The sequence below is a fragment of the Cervus elaphus genome, chromosome 29, assembly GCF_910594005.1.
Source record: "Cervus elaphus chromosome 29, mCerEla1.1, whole genome shotgun sequence".
NCBI lineage: Eukaryota > Metazoa > Chordata > Mammalia > Artiodactyla > Cervidae > Cervus > Cervus elaphus.
Window position 1 is genome coordinate 44,957,267 of NC_057843.1, and position 19,592 is coordinate 44,976,858.

Here is a 19,592-nt window from a genome sequence, read left to right on the forward strand (position 1 = left end):
CTGATTTTTTTACCTTAAAAGATATCAAAAAGATAGATGACCACCACACTCCTATTCATAAATTCACCCAGTGTTAAGCATTAAATTTTGCCATCCCCATATTTATATGTTGAAATCTAACCCTCCAGTAGTTCAGATTGTGACCTTATTAAGGGATAAGGTCTTTGCAGGTACAATTAGTTGAGATAAGGCCATATTCAGTGTCCTTATAAAAGAGGAAAATTTGAGTATAAACCACAGGGAGGATATTATGTGAAGATGAAAGCAGAAATAGGATGATGCTTCTATAAACTGAGGAATGCCAAAGATCGCCAGAAACTCACCAGCAGCAGTAGAGAGGCCGGGAACATATTCTCCCTCACAGCCCTCATAAGGAACCGACTCGGCCAACACCAGTTTTGGACTTCCAGTCTCCAGATCTAGATTCAATCCATTTCTGTTGTTTAAGTCACCCAGTTTGTGCTGTTTTGTTAAGGCAGTCCTAGCAGATTAATACACCCAGTCTTAAAAAAAAAAAGTTGTTTAGTGCTTGAGATAAAGAATATTGGGACAATAGATTATGATTTTGAGTGAAGGCCTTTCTATGGTGTCTGTACTGTGTCATCATACCTATCTGATGACATTTTGAAAGAAAATGACTGTGACCACGACCAAGGCTTCTGGGAAATGGCTCATACTATAAAAAAGTAATGTGCTGGATGTTACGGCAGAGGCCAAGTTAACCACCAGAGATTGGGCATGGTAGAAAGGAAATAATTACTGAGAACTTGCTACAGAGAAGGGTGTGGTAACCCAGGCCTTTCTAGGGTAAGTTATCTTCAGGCTTTTAATCAAATTGGGTAATATAAACAAGTAAATGTGATAAATTATCTCTAGAAAATTTAATCTTTCTCTACCTCCATTAATATGTCCTTCAAGGAAGCTCCATGTTGGTCTAAATCTGAGATTTTGGCAGCAAATGATGGATGATCCGATTTTCCAGGAAATCTGAGGACACATGATTGAATATTGTATGTGTTACATAAATGTGCACATTTATGAACATAGACAAGCTGCTTGTAGAAAACTATGCCAGCCATTCGATTAAAAAAAAAAAAAAAAAAGTTGAAAACAGAGCCAGTGGGAAAGGTAAAGATAAAGGTACTCTTTGGAGCAAAGCCTCATTCATTCTCCTCACTGGGGTCCATACTGGAGACAAAGTCCATGAGGCTGGGGCTGCCTAGAGGTTCTAATGAGGATGAAGCACTTTAACATTTGGGTGCTTAGCAAATTAACATTCCCCTCACCTTCAAAAATTGTGAATCACTATATTGTACACCTGCAACTTATATAATATTGTACAGCAACTATACGTCAGTTAAAAAAGTTAATGTCCCCCTTAAATGGCATGTGATCCTCCTGTCGACTTGCTAAACCCTCCTTGTTCTTCAGGGCACATTCTGGTGTAATCTGCCCCAGAGGGCCTTCCTTGCCCTGAGCTGCAGAGCACTGTTGCTCCTCTGAACCTCTAGACTCTATTTTTCATGCTCTATTTCTTAGGCAGTGAAATGGTAATTACAAAATTATATCTGATCATACTTTATTACAGTCAGATTCAAAACTCCACGGGACAGGGACTCTGCCTGCTTTATTCATCTTGGCATACCATTGAGCACAGAACAGGAACTCAACAAATGTTTTTTAAAAATAAAAGATTGTACATATGTGTGTTCTTCAATTTCTTTTCCCATTATTATTTGAAGTTAAAACATTTGTGCTGGACAACAACATTCCTTCTCTGCTGCCTGGATATGACCCACAGACCACCAGTTGTAGCCTCTGTTCTACAAGTAATTATAGAGCCCAAGGCAATCATCTCTCTCTACCCCAACAATTCTTATCATGAGAATGGTAGAAATCACATGGTGGCAAATAAATGCACAAAGAAGTCCAAGGCATGTTTTGAACTACTGAGGTTTTTTTTTTTTTTTTTTTTTTTATTGCAAAACATTTGTTACAGAAATTTCAGAAAGTTTTTCCCGTGGTATCTGCCAACTTCTGCTTCGAATTATATATCTAAACAAACAAGCTCAAAGTGCATTGTGAATCCAATAATAGACCTTTAAAAAAGAAAAATTCCTCTAAGGATTTATATATATTTATAATGTTGATAGATATGCAAACCACTGTCTATCTATACACAAAGAAGGAAAAGATGTATATATCTTTAAGAAACCCAATTGCAAAATTATTTTATTTATAGGAATTCATTTAAAAATGATATTTGAATAACTTTCCCCATTATAAACTATGGTCAGAACGTTTACAAATGAGAGTCTAAGTTCTGTGTTATGGAACAGCGATGAGTACAGTATACTGCATGGACTGTTCTGAACAGCAGGAGAAGCAATATAAACTCCGGTCAGACACTGTAGTGACGGGAAGCAGATAAGCCTTGATACAATGCTATGGTACTCTTCTTCTGAATCTCCCTCACCAAGATCCCACATTTAGGTCCAGAATGATGCAGCTAGCAAATATACATGCACATATCATTTGGGAGAACAGAAAGAACGCTGAATAGGGTGAGTTCCTTTCTCTCCCATCTCCATTTTCAGTGTATTTTGTTTATGTATTCACTAAGTTGGAATCAGGAATATGGTCCTGGTTGGCTCTGACTCAGAGGTCCCAAACTATTGCCTCCGGGTTTGAAAGCCGCTGGCAGACACGTTTGGCTAGCACAATGTTTGCAGATCTGAACGTGGATGTCTTTGTAGCAGACACGTGCTTTCTCAAGCCCTATAAACCCTACTTCTTCCTGTTGTCTTTCCCAGCCCAACTGACGTATTTGTGTTCTGGATCCAGCCCCTTCACGTATTTGTGTTTGCAATCCCACAGTCTAGATGCAGACAGCTGCTGCTGATGATATGTGATAAGCTCGGGTAAAGATGTGACTGACTCTTTTGGGATTCAGACAGGCAAAGAATTGATAAGGTTGATGCAAACACCAGTGAAGTTAGGAGCATGGGGTGAAGTTGTGGGGAGGAAGCTAAGTCAGTGGGAAGATGAGGGCTGGACAAAGTCTGAAGGCTTGCAGCCGCTGGTTCAGTTTACTCTGCCAGGGTCCAGAGGGTATGGAGGTGATAGGAAATAAAGTCAACTGGTCTGGCAAAAAAAAGAAAAAATCTTGTGCTGGGCCAAGAGCAAGGAAGAAAGTTAAGGGGGTGAAGGCGGCTGTGTATCCAGGCCCAAGGCTGAATCTCTCTCTGCATCCCCCAGCCCTCAGCAGCCCCCCAGCTCCAGAGGAGGGCCTAGGTCAAGGTTGGCACGGACGCTCTTCAGAAAGCCTATGGCCTTCTAGCCATACTTGTTCTTTTCACTTCCCAGCACACAAACTTTGTGTGAACGGGCAATGGCTTGATGGTCTAATGGGACTGGGAGAACAGGTCAGTTAGGGAAGGGAAAATTAAGCTCACTCTTACTGCCACCTGGATTACTTGGCCACCAAATTTCTCTTAGAGACATGTAGAAATGGTCATGTCTTGATTTCATTAGCAGTGATCAGTGCAAGGAATTCATCAGAGAAAAGGTAACACAACCAACTCCTCAAATGAATTACAAAAAAAAAAAAAAAAATCCTGCTTTCCTTAAAATCAGAACCAACTGCTCCTTTGATTGACTCCAATCTGAGAAAGAGACTGTTTGACATAAAAAGAAAGCCTAGGCCAGTGCAGGCTGACAGAAAAGTTCTCTCTACTCTTTGAGGAACCATCATTTATAAGACTATGCAAATTTGATCCTCCCTTGTTCAGATGTTGAATGGCTTCTAACAACAAAACAGTGACTTCCCTGAAGGGGACACTCTTTAGAGTCACCCTGTGCTCAATGAGGCACGCAGTCACCCACTTCTCACCCTCCCCCAGGCCAGGCTCACACACAACGTGAGAAAAGCCCCAAGGTAGGAGAGTGGTCACATGTCATCCACTGGATTCATCCATACTGATACGTGCATTTCTACACTGTCTTGAATGGACTCCTCACTCTCATCTCTGGTTTAGCAACTTGCACCCAATGGCCCTAAAGACTCAGAAATGTGTCCTTCATATATCACAGATGTACCAACATTAGACTTTGGTAAACCCAAGTGCTGTTGGCTAGCTATCTCCGGGTCACATAGCTATATGCCCTGCAGTTAATACTCTATTCCATATTATTTGTTCAGAGCTTAAAAAAATAGTAAAAAACCCTTGGTTACTTTTTTGTTTTTAATTTTTTAAAATTGGACATAATCCCCAAACAGTGTAAGAAGCCCAACAATTTGAGTGAGTTCCTAACTGGTTTAAGTATCACAGCAGGCAATAGTAAAACGTTAAGTGCCTTTAAAAGGTCAAAATAAATGCATAAAGCAGTGCATGCATTTTGTCTCCACAAAAATTAAGACTGGATTTGGAGAGGGATTACTTCATTTAAGTCACATTAATATTGTTAAAGAATAGTGAGCTATAATGCAGTATTTAGAGCAAGTATATAACCACCTACACGCTAGCATCACTTTGTCTAGAAACAAACATATTAGTGTTACTACATGAACATACTTATAAAATACTGTACACTGCTTTCACATTGGGTTAGCAGATGTAAACAAACAGCTAATTCAACTGGAGCTTAAGATATTATTTTCAATTTGTCATATAGTTTTTGCATAACATGCCAGTTCATCTTTCACAAAATCACAACTTGCCTACCACAGCTTGCAGGGCTGGTCAGAGGATGCACATCAGCTCATACAAATATTTTACAATGGTCTATGGGAATGTGAAAAACATAAGGCAGATCAGGAACAAAAGTACCCATTTCACGAGGATGCTAAATAACATGGAATTGGGAACATCGTTAATCCTTGCAACATGTGCTTCTTTATTGAATGTTACAGATTTGTAAATAATTATAAAGTTATCCTGTAACGTTCATTAATACAACCACATGCTACAACTATGCTGAGTTAAATACGGGTTACATATATGTTTACATGTGTTTTATAATACAGCATTGCCCCACACACATTGAACAGTATAGCCTATAGATATAGCATGATTGATGACTGGATAATATATAATTACAGAAGTTAAACAGCCCAAACATTCAGAAAGATTAGACTGTGTAGCCTTAGAAAGTGGAAAAAATGTACTATCCAGTTATCTACCATAATATTATCTATAGAGACCATCTTTTAGAATACATTTGAAACATTCAGAAGAAACACATTTTGTGTTTCTTACAAGTACATTTTTCTTATTTGATAATTCTGATATATATATATTTTTTAAAGGGGGAACTTTCAAAGTGCTATATAATATCCTAGACCTGGAAGCTTAGACTTAAAAAAAAAAATCCAGTTCTGTAAAGTGCTGCATTCTGCCCCCTAATACACCTTCTGGCTGGAGAAATAAACTAGCCCCATCAATTACAGCCAAGCTTTCCGGCTTCATTCAAATCCACCCAGGAGAGAGTTTCTAAGTATAAATATAAAGTTTGTTGATTAATCAGGAATTCCCAAGGTAATTTTCATTAAACATCCTTACATTTTTTTTCAAAAGGACTGAGCAATTTAGAACAAATCATTACATATAGTAGTATATAAAAATTGGCACCTTAGAAGCATATGATTAAACCAAAGCTATTACTTCCTTGAGCGCTCTATGACTTTATTTATATTCCTCAATAACTTGCTGCTCATGGGCTGCTTAATTCACAGAGAAGGTAATTAATATCCCCTCGATCAGGGACATGGTGAATAAATGGTTTGGACACAAGCTGACCGTACAAGGCCACAGAATCAATGCCACATTGGTGTGCAGAACACCCAGAAATGGAAAGAAATGGATGGAAACATAATACACATGTAAATGCACAGGAAAGAAATGGCTCATGAAAGTTATACAGGTTGTGTTTAAAGTCACTTAAATTTGGCTTATATATTTCACACACTTCACAAAAGATTTAAGAACTTCATTTTCATGCACAACAAAAGGACCAGGTAGTCACAAGGTCAGGGCTGTTAAATAATTTGTTTCCTAGGTTTGGTTCTCTCCAGAAATCATGATGAATGGAAACACTCATGTTCATAATTTCTTTCCCCTATTTTCGATCTGGTCCAGAATGAGGCCCTGGAGGTGCTGTGATATCCTGCTCTGTGACCAAAGAAGAATAATTCACCTCCTTCTTAGGTTCCTCTACAGACTTAGAGAAGCCTCTGGCTTCATAAGTATGCTCCACATTTAAAATCATCGTAGTGTTTAGGATGTAAATACATCAAACTAGCAAAAGCTAATCTAAGGAACAAAAGTAACAAAATCTGGGTTTAAACTCTGGTGCTGAGACTTGGCCTTCCTGAGAATCACAGAGAAATGGTCTTGAAATGTAAAGTGCCTATTACAACTGCATTGATTATGAATAAACATGGTTCCTCTTCCTCATTATCAATCAATATGGAACCAGGGGTACATGAACCCTTTAAGGTTATATTGCAACTCTACACGTACATACTTTTTTTTTTTTTTTTCCTGGGAGGTGAGCCCAGAGCTTTCATTAGATCCTCATAGAAATTCATGACTTAAGGAAGTTTTAGGGCAACTGATCTATTCTTAGACCAAATGCAAGTTTACTGAGGGGGAAATGGCCAGTAAAAATATAATTGTTTCTAAAGCAATTATATATGAGGGACTCCGGTGACTTGTTTCTTACTTAAATCCAAGGAGTGAAGATGGAATTGTTTAATTCTTTATATGCAGCCACATCATTGTCTCTACATCTGAAAACTTGTTCAGAAGATTTTGGTTTTTGTTTTAAATATTTAAAGGCTAGAGATTTTGTCCATGTATTCACTTGATTTCACATAATGAGAAAACCTGGAATTCAAAACTACAGCAAAACAAAATAACCGGGAAGTATTCGGGGGTCAGGGACATTAAGTCTTTTTCTTTAAAGATTTTTATTCTCCTTTAAATCAGTGATCCAAATAGGAATCCAAAGATTTGATGAAGATTTCTTTATCCCACTTTAAATCCAGATTTTGATCTAGAAACGTATGCCTATATTCAACAGTCCATAATACTATCTGGTTTAGAACCGTACACCTATTCTGATTGTACTTGGCATAATCTCTTTGTGCAGGAGAAACCAGACTAAATGAGATGTCATGATAGCAAGTGCTTCCGCACAAAAAAGAGGCAGAGGGAAAGTAGTGAGTCATGTTGGCAACTCCAGTTTTGTACAAGGAAAAGCTAAGGTCATAGGATTTTAAAAATTTATAATTTCAACATGTCAAAATTTAATATAATTAACTCTTTCAATGGAACTCCTTGGATATTAAAAAATCCTGGTTATATCTCAAGATGATAGAAAAGTCCAAGCCTTTTAAGAAAGCTCTATATGTCTGTTTATAAACTATATATTAACATGTCTCTCTGTGTAAATGCATATAAGCAGCATATACTACAGAACTCTTTATATGTTTATTTGCTTTCTATTTTAGTCTACCGGATCTTTTTTATAGCTCTGTGTATAAGAAAAATATTCATGGTATGCTTGCTACTGATGGCTTGGGTTGATACCAAACTCCCAGTCAATTCTAAGGTTATTTATGGTTTTGAAACTTCCCTAAAAAGTGCTTTGGAACATTTCCATAAAAAAGATACCAGCCCTTGAAAAACTCCAATTAAATTTATGCTGAGCTCAGATTAAATGGCAAAACTCTAGGTATGAAAATATCCACATGTAACCAGATATTCATATACAAAATGGTCATGTGATAGGCGGTGTGGAAAATTGGCAGTTACATCCTGGAGATGTTCAGAAGACATGGTGGATTCATACACATGATGAGGCTCACACAGCAGCATCACACATAACATGGATGGTGAGAATATAGCAGTATCTCATATGGCAGTTTTAGATGAGTTCTGCCTACTATTTTTTTTAAAGTTCACTATTACATATTCAGTGAGTGGCTTCATTGATGACAGGTGAGATACAAAATAAATTAAAAAATATAAAATTATTTAATTACATTCATCCTGAGCTTACTTGACTATACTTGAATGCCCACTGTATATAATAAACCATTTGACAATTGTTTTTAACATCAACTCTTCTTTCATTTTGATTGCAATACAAAAGGCATTTCTTTTCCCTTTATTTTCTTCAAAAGAGATAAAAGTTGTGGCACCAGAAATGAATATATAAGAGACAGGTGAACTATGACTGTTACCTTGTTTTTTCTTTATAATGATCAATTACAGAAGTGTTGGCATGAGAAGGATGTGGGACGTTAGGTAGAACTGCTTGCTGCCGGCTTATACTGAATAAAAAGGATGCTCTTCATCAGTCACCAGTGATGGAGCCAATGTGAAAAGAAAACAGAATTGAAGTTTAGAATATCTCATTTGTATGCTGGCTACTTCATTTTATTTTGCAATTTAGCCCTGCATCCTAAAACTTTTGATAATGGTCAGAAATGGAAAGATGCCTCCTGGCACGGAGCATGCTTGATGCCCCATTCATTCCCAGAGCTCATGGCTTTCTGAAATGACTAGTTATACACATTCATCTCAACCCTTCTTCTCCCTCTTTCCCCTCCCTACCCATTGAGTGTGAACATGACTTAAATCCCCTGTGTTTTACACTGGGCCAGATCAAATGTTTTCTTGATCTGTGACCCAGAATTCACCTTTTAGTTAACGACTTCCAAGGAATGACTTGTTTTGCTCAGCTAAGAATAAAGCAGGTGAGTTTCTAGAAACGGGAACCGGTGAATTTCAGGGAGAATTTGAGGGCTGGATTCTTGAGCCTCCTGCAAAACTTATTAGAAGGTTTAGCTGTGCTTGCTTTCAAAGCTGTGAAAGGCAGACATTCGGGAGAGTCTCCTCATGGACAGACTGTCCCCTCGGCCCTCCGGCTTGGAGGACTTACTCCTCTGGAAGGGGTTTCTCAGGCCTGCCGCGTTCCGCTGCCTGTCGAGTTTGTCACTGATGGAGAAGCTCTTCCTGGTGCGTGCGTACGGTGTGCTTGCCCCCTCTGCTGAGTAACTGTTGGCGCGCCCTACCTTGGGAACTGTGATGTTGTGGGACAGGGCCCTGTGGGGACTATCACCCTCCCGGGGCGGCTTCGTGACCGTGGCTCTCTGGCCCTTGGCCTCGTTCTCCTCACCGTCAGAGCTGGGGTGACTCAGCTCTGCCTCTCGCTCGGGATGGCAGCACGATTCCTCCACTTCTCCCCCAAGACCGCCCGGGAAGCTGGCTCTGTCAGCAATCACTTGAGGGGCATTGACACATCGCGTGTCAATACAGTCTGTAATACTTGTATATTCTGCTGTTTTCATGGGCACCCCAAAGTTGGCATAGCAGCTCCTCGAAGGAGAAAACATAAAGCTATGTGATTTCACGATGGAGGCTTCTTCTAGAAGAAAGGGGGTGGTGGCTAGGTAGCGGCTACTTTTGGAACGCTCAATGGTGTGGTACATTGGAGGGTCAGTGTCCCACGGGTTTTGGCATTCTGGGAGGTGGGTATAGTCTGAAGAAAAAGATCTAGTGTCCATGGAGGTGATGTCCTCAAAATCAATGCTCCGGCTTGGTGGTCTGTCTGTGGGTGCAAGAGTCACATAGGCACTACTTGAAGGAGCTGCAGAAGGTACTGGAGCCGAAAAGCTTGGTTCTCCCAGCCCCAGGATGTTCACGGAATTGTCCAGTGGGTCTATATCACAGTGGAGCTCATCCATGGCAGAGACATAGATGTCTATACATGAAGATGGTCTTCTGGAGTCGGGAACAATGGCCAAGGTGTTTGCAGGGACTGCAGGAGCTTTGGATTCTTTTGCTACAGAGTGGGAACTAGTAGCCCGGTGTAGGCTCAGGGACCTTTCTTTAAAAAGACTCTCCAACTTTTCTATCCCACCTCTGTCTTTCATATTGACTGAATAGAAAGAATGGCTTCGCATACGGGGCATTAAGGTTGGAGAAGTTGGGGACAAGGTCTCCTCACCTGCAGGGTCTATACTCTCTTGGAGCTTGAAGGTGTTCCCCTCCTGGCTGTTGAAGCTGCTCTGGCGGACAATGTAGGCTGCATCTGTGCAGTCCGAGGAGGTCCGCGAGCGGATTTTGTTGGACTCAGCCCGCTCCAGACCCGTCAGGCGCTCCAGGGCTGTGGCCATGCGCCCGATGAGGTCCTCGAGCTGTGCCAGCCGGATGTCCACAGTCTGGAGTGAGGCCTTCATGCAGTGCTCCCTCTCGTTGACTTCCTCCAGCCGCATGGACATATTCTCCACCCTGGGTGGGAAGAGAGAACCAGAGTCACTCTGGGTAGTTTCTCTGCAGGAGGCTGTGGAGCAGGGATAGAGGGGCTTAGAATTGTGCTCCGACTTGGTGCCATTACTGTCCCATTGGGGGGATCTGAGGGGGTGCGGGTAGTGAAATGGGGTGGAGAGGAGAGGATGGCCGTGACCCTGTCACTGGGAATCACAGAACTCCAATCTTTCTAAGCTGGAAAAGGCTTTAGAGATGATTGAATCCAGCAGTTTCCAGCTACTAATCCCCTTTCCCTCAGGGAAACTTAACGCTCTGTCCCAACAACTAAACACCAAGGCAAGGAGGTCTTGAAGTGGAGTGGGACCAAAGTCCCACTCTTTCCCGCCCTCCTGGCTTCACTGTGGCTTGGAGCAGGGTTCAATGACCTAAATAAGGACTAGGATGTTGGCTTAACAGTCACCAGCAAAATGAGACTGTTATATTTGGATGACTTTACCCAGTTTTGCAGTAGAATTGTAGAATGTAGCTATTCTTACTATAGGGTACATGTAAAATTTGTATTTTATGGACTGGGGTTATATTTATTTTGCATATACATAATAATCTTCTGTTGTTGTTCTTATTCACAACAATCCTTTTAGAAAGTAGTGCCTCCAAAGGAACTGATATGGTCCTGTTACTGAGTCACCTGGGGTTGACCTTATTTAACCCGATCCTTTCATTAATAAAGGATAAACAAATATCAAGACATTTAGTCAAGATTACATAATTGTGGTGAACTCTAGAGTGGCTATCAATAAATCGTCCTACTCTTCTCTCTGTCTTTCCAGGTAGCTGATCCAGGTACTTTCTATCCCAGTTATTTCTATAGTCCCCATTCTTAAGGGTGTGATCTGTCTCATATTCCTCTTTGCACTTCCATGTGGCCAGCCCAATACCTGCCAGATGTCAAGAAAGGCTCACTGAACAAATCACTGTGACAAACTTGATTTCAATTGTTTAATGGGTTGCTAGGCCATTTACTTATAAAGACAGAGACCACATATTTAAAATAAAATTGTGCCATATTTTTCACTTGTTCAAATTAACTTGGAAAGGACAAACCAAAGCCAAGTTTTGGTTTGAGCTTAAACATTCACTTTTAAATGCTGAAAGGCAAATCTTGGAGAATCTAAATAAGATCTATTCACAACTGTTTTTGAGAGGATAAAGATACTTTCCCAATTTTCTTCCAATATGCACTGCAAATCACTTGACCATTGACCCTTAAAAGGAACATGGCTGCATGCTTTACAAAAGGAGACAGGAATTAGAGCTGGGCCCCTCCAGTTGTTGTGATGGTGGTGGTGGTGGTGTGTTAACAATAGCAGCACCTCTATCAGAGAAGAATATATACTTCAATGCCAGAAGGAGATATGAGAGGCATGTGGTTTCTCTCTCTGAGGGACCTATAGGCTTTAAGAAAAACACATACACATACAAAAACCTACCTCTTCTGCTGGCCAGAGTGGGAATATGTGATTCTCTTACTTTTGCAACACCCTCCCCGCCCCACCCTCCTACAGCTCACTCTGCTCTTTTATCTTACAGTTTCCCTACATCAGTCTAAGGTTCTGGACTGCTGTCAAGAGCCCTGCTTCAGAAACTTTTTTTTTTTTTCTTTTGTTCCTTTCTGCTGCTCCATAACCAGTTTAGCACCTCTAGGGTCTAGGCACACTCTGCCACGATGCTCAGGTACATTTCCAAAAGACTTGTACACTGAGCAATTCTGTATCTGGCAAACCCAATGCTACCTACTCATCCAGCTAGCACAGATGATTCAGAAAGAAAATTCAACTTTTTCCTATTTCAGTTGTTTTGTGGTATACACGTAGCCCAAGAAACAAATTACTTACAATAATAATTTTGTGTGTCTTAGAGACTTACAATTGACTTTTTCATCATCTATCCTATGGAGTTTGCAAGTATTACAGTTCATTTTTGCAATGCAATAAGCTTTTGGTAAATAGGTAAAAATACTACTTCATTAAACTCAGGAGCGGGACAGATGGTACATTTCTGTAGAATGAGGATTTCTGTTTGGGATACTTAGGTACTGGGTCCACCTAGCTTTTTAGTGTTGGCAGAGTTACAAAAGGCAGGATAATTTTCTTCCTCCCTCTCCTGTCCTTTCCTGGAGTCTGGTGTATACAAGGTTGGTATGGAAAGAGATAAAGATGCTCTCTGAGTATAACTGCATGTGGTTATTGGTTTGAGCATGGGAAGATATCTCCCTGCACTGTGGGGACCCCCCTGCCCACCCTACCTCACTTTAGTTCCAGAATCCAACACTGCAGAGAAAACTAGCAGGTGAAAGGCTGAGCTAAGGCACCAAGAGGCAATGAAAGAGTAAGGACTTGGTTGTGGGGAATAAACAGAACCCAGACACTAAGGATCCCAAGGAATGGGAGGGAGAGAGGAGGTACAAGGAAGCAGGGGGTCCTCCGGGAAGGCAAGGAGGTGCCCAGTGGGAGCCTCCAGAGCAAAGATAAAGAAGCATGGCTCCAGGGGGTGGAACTAGGGGAGGAAAGCATTCTAGACCAAGGTCACGGAGCTATTCTTCACCAAATCTTAACTTTCCTGTGGGCTCTGAGGTGCTTTGGAACGTAAGACTTGAATTTAAAAAAAAAAAAAAAAAAAAAAGGACTGTTTGATCTGTTTTCTTTCAGAATCCTGGATATGTTTAACCACTTGACTGTATGTCAGTTAGGTCACTGATATAAGTGATAGGTGTTTAATGCAGGAGTTATAAAAAAGATGAAAGTTCCTAGAGCCAAACTTACCATATACTTGTTCCATAAATAGAGTTCTTCCCTTAATCTTTAAAAAGAATTCTTGAAAAGTTAATTTGTCAATGGGCATATATTACAGATATAAATAGGTATGAGAAACAAATCAAGAGTTTTGGCTCATAGTGGTAGTTTCCAGGAGTTGACTCTGATCAAATAATTCAGGAGATTATATGGAGATAAGAATGATAAGATTTTATGGATCAAAAGGAATCCTCAAGGAGATATATATGGCAGTGACTAAGTAAGAAAAGAAAAAGGGATTTGGAAAGGAAGATGTTGAATGGGAGGAACACTTTATTTTTCTTTCCTTCTTTCAAATTTCCAGATCTTGTGTGACTTATTTCAGAATAACTCAAGAGGTAATTACAATAGGCACCCAACAGAAACCTGGAAAGGTATGAGGTGGTTCTTGTTCCCAGGAGGCCAAGAAAGCAACAGCCAGAAGCCCATCAAAGGGGACTCAATAGGCTGGTTAAAAAAAGAAATCCAGGTCATAAGACAACCAGCCTCTAATGGCCAAAGTGATAAGGAAAAGGGCATTCAAAAGAAGATTCTGGCGGCACAGAAAATTTCAGCTTCAATATGCAATATGTTAAGGATTATTGTATTGTGTGTGCTTACCTTCTAGAAAATTCATTGTTTTTTCTGATAACCTCAAAATGTGATTAAAGGAAATATGGTAAAAGGAAAAAGACAACTGGAAGGCCATACCTGTTCTAAATTTCAAATATTCCCTGGAGTGCTAGCAGTAGGATGGGTATAGGATAAAGAGCAGAAACAACTTCAGATCACATGAGCCCAGTTGTGGGGGCTCTTATGGGGGTATGCTGATACAGGTTTTCAGATCAAAGACAATGATGCAGAGCAGCTAAAGTGAACTCTTGCTTATCCATAGACTGATACTTAATATGTGAACTTTAGGGCCACCTACCCCTTCCCTATGGGCTTCCCTCATAGCTCATTAGGTAAAGAATCTGCCTGCAATGCAGGAGACCTGGGTTTGATTCCTGGGTCTGGAAGATCCCCTGGAGAAGGAAATGGCAACCCACTCCAGTATTCCTGCCTGGAGAATCCCATGGACAGAGGAGCATGGCGGGCCACAGTCCATGGGGTTGCCAAGAGTCAGACACGACTTAGTGACTAAATGATGATGACGACCCTTCCCTTTGGGCCAGTTATCCTTCTAATTAACTCTGGGACCAAAAGAGGGGAGAAAAGTTAAACTTGGATCTATCAATGGAGATAGCAAAGATCAGCTTTAGAAAAAGACACAGTGGCAAGTGACTGAAGCTCCTCTTTTATGACTTACACTATTTGGGGATTATTTATAAATTTCATATATCCTAAGTTATTCTCTCTTTGTTATGAAACATTGTAACTGGAAAATACTATTAACAGTCATTGCCTAATACTTTTTGGATCTAGGTAAAGTGAAAAAAGGGGGCTACAGAGCCTATTGGTTTGGGAAAGATAATGTTAGATTAAAAGATGATAACAAGGAACGATATATATATCAGTTTGCCTAAATTGTTACTGTCAAGGAGAAAATTCAAACTGAAACTTCTGATAAGTGGAGCCCAACAGGTAGGGTGATGGTGAGGATAAACTGGAAGCTGTTAAGTTAGGGATCTGAGGACCAAATCCCTATGGGAGGGCAGATCAAGTAAGTATGTGAAGCAGGCAAAGCATAAGAGACCAGCGGAAGGTTCTGTGGCAGAAGAGAGTATATCCAGGACAAAGGCATTCAGAGTGAATTCTAACAATCACTGTCAGCTCAACACAACAGCCCTCTGTGGGCAGATGCTGCCCAAGAGTGACCAGTGTGCAAAACCTGCTTTAAATGAGTTAAAGGGACCAGAAAAGAACTTCCATCTGTGATCACCAGAAAATGTAGGTGACCCTTAAGAGCCAAAGGGAAATAAAAGGAAACGCCAGGAGACTGCAGATAGGAAATGTTTCTCAGTACTCAACATTCCTGATTCTATGAGTTATGGGAGTTTAACATTAATTCTAGGCAGCATTATAGAATGGCTTGTTGTTGGTGTTTAGTCACTAAGTCATGTACGACTCTTTGCAACCCCATGGACTATAGCCCACCAGGATCCTCTGTCCATGGGATTTCCCAGGCAAGAACAATGGAACAGATTGCTATTTCCTTCTCCAGGGGATCTCCCCAACCTAGGGGTTGAACCCGTGTGTCCTGAGTCTCCTGCATTGGCAGGTGGATTCTTTACCACTGAGCCACCTTGGAAGCCCATAGAATGGCTTAATCTTAGGTAATTAAGCTGATGCTATCTTTTGGTACTTTAAAGAGACAGGATTAATTAACAGGCGACTACACGGGCTCAATATTAATCTTGTCTCTCTTTTGATAATCTAGACTAACAAAGAAACATAGATGCACAATATTTTTCATAAAGTGCATTGCGATTTCAGTAAATGGGTTGATACACCAGCCTGACTACAGAAATGTGAATACTTGGCTGGCTGATTAACCAAGTGAGAGATGGTGTCTCTCCATAACAATGGACAGGTGTCATCACAAAAGATAGTTTTTGGAGTCATGCAATATCTTAGTTCTGTCTTGGTTCACCTGATTCATGCTGGTGAGATTTTGGTGGATTATGTTGAAGGCATAGCAGGTATGTTTATCAAGCAAACAATGATATAAAAAGAATAGGATGAAAAATTAATAGACAGACAATAAAATCAGGATCCAAGGTTGTCCTTAAAATGCTATAATAATGAGCCAAAGTGGCGGGTGGGAGGTGGGGACTTGGGTGGTGCTAGTGGTAAAGAATCCACCTGCCAATGCAGGAGACCTAAGAGATGCGGGTTCTAACCCTGGGTCAGGAAGATCCCCTGGAGGAGGGCATGGCAACCCACCCTAGTATTCTTGCCTGGAGAATTCTATGGACAGAGGAGCCTGGCAGGCTATATAGTCCATGGCGTTGCAAAGAGTTGGACAAGACTGAAGTGACTGAGCATACAAAGAGGAAGTGGAATTAAAGACAAATTTCATAGCAATAAATGCTAAGTCTTGATTTTAGGTTAGAAACAAACATTTCCCAAGAAGAAGTTGGAAGATACTTGAAATATCTCATGTGAAAAAGGCTTGGTTTTAATTAGCTGTAGGCTCGCTCTGAACCAAAGATGTGACTTGGCTGCTATGATGGTAATGCAATCCCATAGCAAATAAAACGTGTAGATCCAAAAATAATAACTACTAGTTGAAACACAATATCTCATGTATGTTATCGCAATAACTTTTAAAATTTTAGTTAGGTATTAATACCACAGGTATGTCCCCATTTTACTGATTGGGACATAGGTTCAGAGGAGTTAAGTAACTTGTTCAAGGTCACAGCTAGTTACTGCAGAATTAGTGTTAAAATCTTTCCATTTTACTGTGTTCTTTCCCTTGTTACATGTTCTTTTCCTATTGTACTCTGTAATTATTAGGTTAGCATATAGAAGAAGATCAAAAACAGTAAGTGAATGAATAAAGGCATTGAGTCTAGGCTCTAACTATAACACAGAATTAGGTTCCATTTAGATACCACATTTAAAGGGTGATGTTGAAAATTCAAAGTGCATATTGAGAAAGTGGGCAGGGTAGTGGAAGATCTGCTATACACATGCTAAGTGGTTAAAGGACTTTGGGATATTTAGTTTAGAAAAGATAGAGCAAATGGGAGATGATGGTGATATTACCATATGTGAAACATTTTCTCAGAGAGAGTAGAATATAATTTTTTTTCTGTATTTATTCATGATGCTGGTATCTAAGGCAGCTTCTCCTCCTTCAGGAGGTGCTCAAATAGAGGCTAAGTGTAACTGGATCATGCATTCTTTCAAAGCAAAGCCCTTATATCCCCACCCCAAACCCAGGCTCTGCTCAGCACATGCTTGTTAAATTGTTGCTGGTCAGGTGTGTGGGAGAAACACTGCTTTGGGTACAAGTAATCTGTATTTGGGCTTTGCTTGTGGCTTAGCTGGTAAAAGAATCCGCCTGCAATGTGGGAGAACTGGGTTTGATCCCTGAGTTGGGAAGATCCCCTGGAGAAGGGAAAGGCTACCCACTCTAGCATTCTGGCCTGGAGAATTCCATGGACTGTATAGTCCATGGGTCGTAAAGAGTTGGACACAAATGAGTGACCTTCACACACACATAATCTGTACTTAATGACCTTCAGAACTGTTCCAAATGTAAGGTACCGAATTTTATTGATATATGTTCCACAGTGAATGATTCTGCACCGTCCTATCCTACTTGGGACTTCAAGCTTGTCCATTATGTTCCATTAGTGGTCCCCAAAGTGCGGTTCAGGACTAGCTGTATTACCATCAGCATTACTGGGAACTTGTTAAAAATGCAAATTCTCAGGCTCCACCGTAGACATGGTGAATCAGAAACCAAGGATGTAGGTGGATGCCCAGAAACCTGTCTTGTAACAAGCTTTCCAGTTGATTTTAAGGCCTTCTAAGGTTTGACAACTGTGAGTTAGATGTTCCTGGCTGTTCCTGCCTTGGGTGTACACTAGAATTCAGTGAGACTGTGCTTTTTGAGGACAGAGCTCCGCCTTATTGCCTGGTACACAGTGAAAGTGCTGGTATGCATGTATTGAAACAGAACCCACTAGTTAAAGGATGATGAGCAAAGAATTTGATGGCACAAACTCCAGGGATTGGTTATCGTAAGCCAGGGTAAAAACATCCTCAGAAAAGAAGGTAGTTACCAATGTTGCTTAACAGCTTAAAAATTTGGCTATTTTAATATAATTATCACTAGCTAGATATTGTCCCAAATAAGTAACAGCATTGGTTATAATCAATTAGCTCACTATATTTTGGAACTGTATTGCTTTAGATACATCATGGTCATTGCTATATAAAAATGGCAAAGACAAGGGTTTTTCAGAATCAGTTCCTCCAAGGTGTTAATGATCTCCTGAATATTGTATTGGGTCCTTCCTATACATACTATTTGGTGACAAAAATATAATTTAATAATGATCCATTTAAATAGACAATTACAGAAGTATACTTTTATTTCTACAGAGATTCATGCAAATAGAATTTGAATAAATTAACTGTATTTTAAAGGTAGTAGCAAGGGGAGAAACAGAGCAAAGAACCAGCTCTTAAGTTTTCTGATTTCAAATCTCTGTATTGAGGTTATCTAATATACGGAGAAAATTATAAAATATATAGTATAAAATGTGCATAGTTAACATATAAATTTAACATATGTATTCAAATGTGAGTTTATACATACTTATCTATCATCTCTCTACCCATCTATCTATTCATCTAGCTAGCCATCTAGCTCATGTAAAACAGGACAGGTGATTTCACCTGCCACTCCACTTAGGAAAGGACATGTCCTGGAGAATGTGTGAAATGGGTTATATGGATCCCCTCCTCCCTTGGTTGATCTCTGTTCCCCGATGCACCTCATGGGTTTCTATTGTACTGAGTATAATTCTAGTGTTTAGAGACATTATTTTTGGTACATTTGCAGATGCAAAACAAAACTACTACCATCACCACCAAAAGCAGGACTTCAAATAAACACAGACAGAAGCTACAGAAGCAGAATGAGGCCTGGGCTTAGATTCACTTCTCTGGCACCTGGGCTTAGCTGTGAACTCACCCTGGCCCTCTGGGCCCCGCGACTCCAGAAGGTCAGCTAGTACCTAGGTCACAGGGAGGGCTGCCATGCACTCTGTCCTGATTTCTGGGAACTGTTCACTTTGGCCACCTTCCTGAAGGGTGGGGCTCAGTAACTACCCAGAGAGGAAGAGGGCCTTGGGGAAGAAGTCTCCTAGAAGCATCTGTAAATGTGGGGTGAGAGCCTCAGATGGAGGTGCTCTAGTTCCTTTATGTTTCCATTCAAAGGGACTCTGTGATAGGTCACAGTTTACATGCCCTGGTGTCTGCACCTCTCCTGTGAGTTCCCCAGAGAGACAAAGACTTCTTTGCATCTTAATACTCCTCCCCTACCTTTCTTTCCTCCCAGGTCTGTGGTTTTCTGAATCCAAAAAGCCACTGCAAAGGGTCCTGGACACACGCTTTGCAAATATGCCTGAGTAACAGACAATGTGTCCACATGGCACAATTTTATGGGAACTACTTGGCTAATATGTCCATTAATAAATAACTTTTTCAAGGCCTTAGCATGAGAGAGGTCTTCAGATTTGAAGCTCCTTCCTCTGTTTGCTAGAAAATTGCTTCAGATCATATCATCATACAATGTTCTAGTTTGCAATGACAGATGTGTATAAAATCTGTGCATGGCTTTAAATTTTATTAATATTGGCTAGTACCTATGGATACAATCACTAAATGGCATGTGGGTATATAACCACTTATCTAGACTGCATTCCTTAAATAAATAATGGGCCAGGGATAGAAAAATGTCATTTGTGTCATTTCTGCTGAGCCATTAGAGAAAACGTATGAAGTGGCTAAGCAGACA

General features: G+C 40.4%; 1 protein-coding gene across 14 annotated transcripts in view; it reads right to left on the reverse strand.

The window, feature by feature from the left end:
- Window positions 1-481: 481 nt before the first annotated feature.
- Window positions 482-19,592, reverse strand: part of TRPM3 (transient receptor potential cation channel subfamily M member 3) — an 899,779-nt gene continuing 880,668 nt past the window's right edge. For 9 of the 14 annotated variants that reach the window (XM_043891369.1, XM_043891367.1, XM_043891368.1 and 6 more), the window contains one exon: window positions 1,936-10,301. In XM_043891369.1, the coding sequence (XP_043747304.1) occupies window positions 8,852-10,301 (1,450 nt within the window). In that variant the 3' untranslated portion in view covers window positions 1,936-8,851. Of the gene's footprint in view, window positions 988-1,935; window positions 10,302-19,592 lie in introns of those variants that run through there. The other 5 variants (XM_043891375.1, XM_043891374.1, XM_043891376.1 and 2 more) reach the window with 3 other exon arrangements.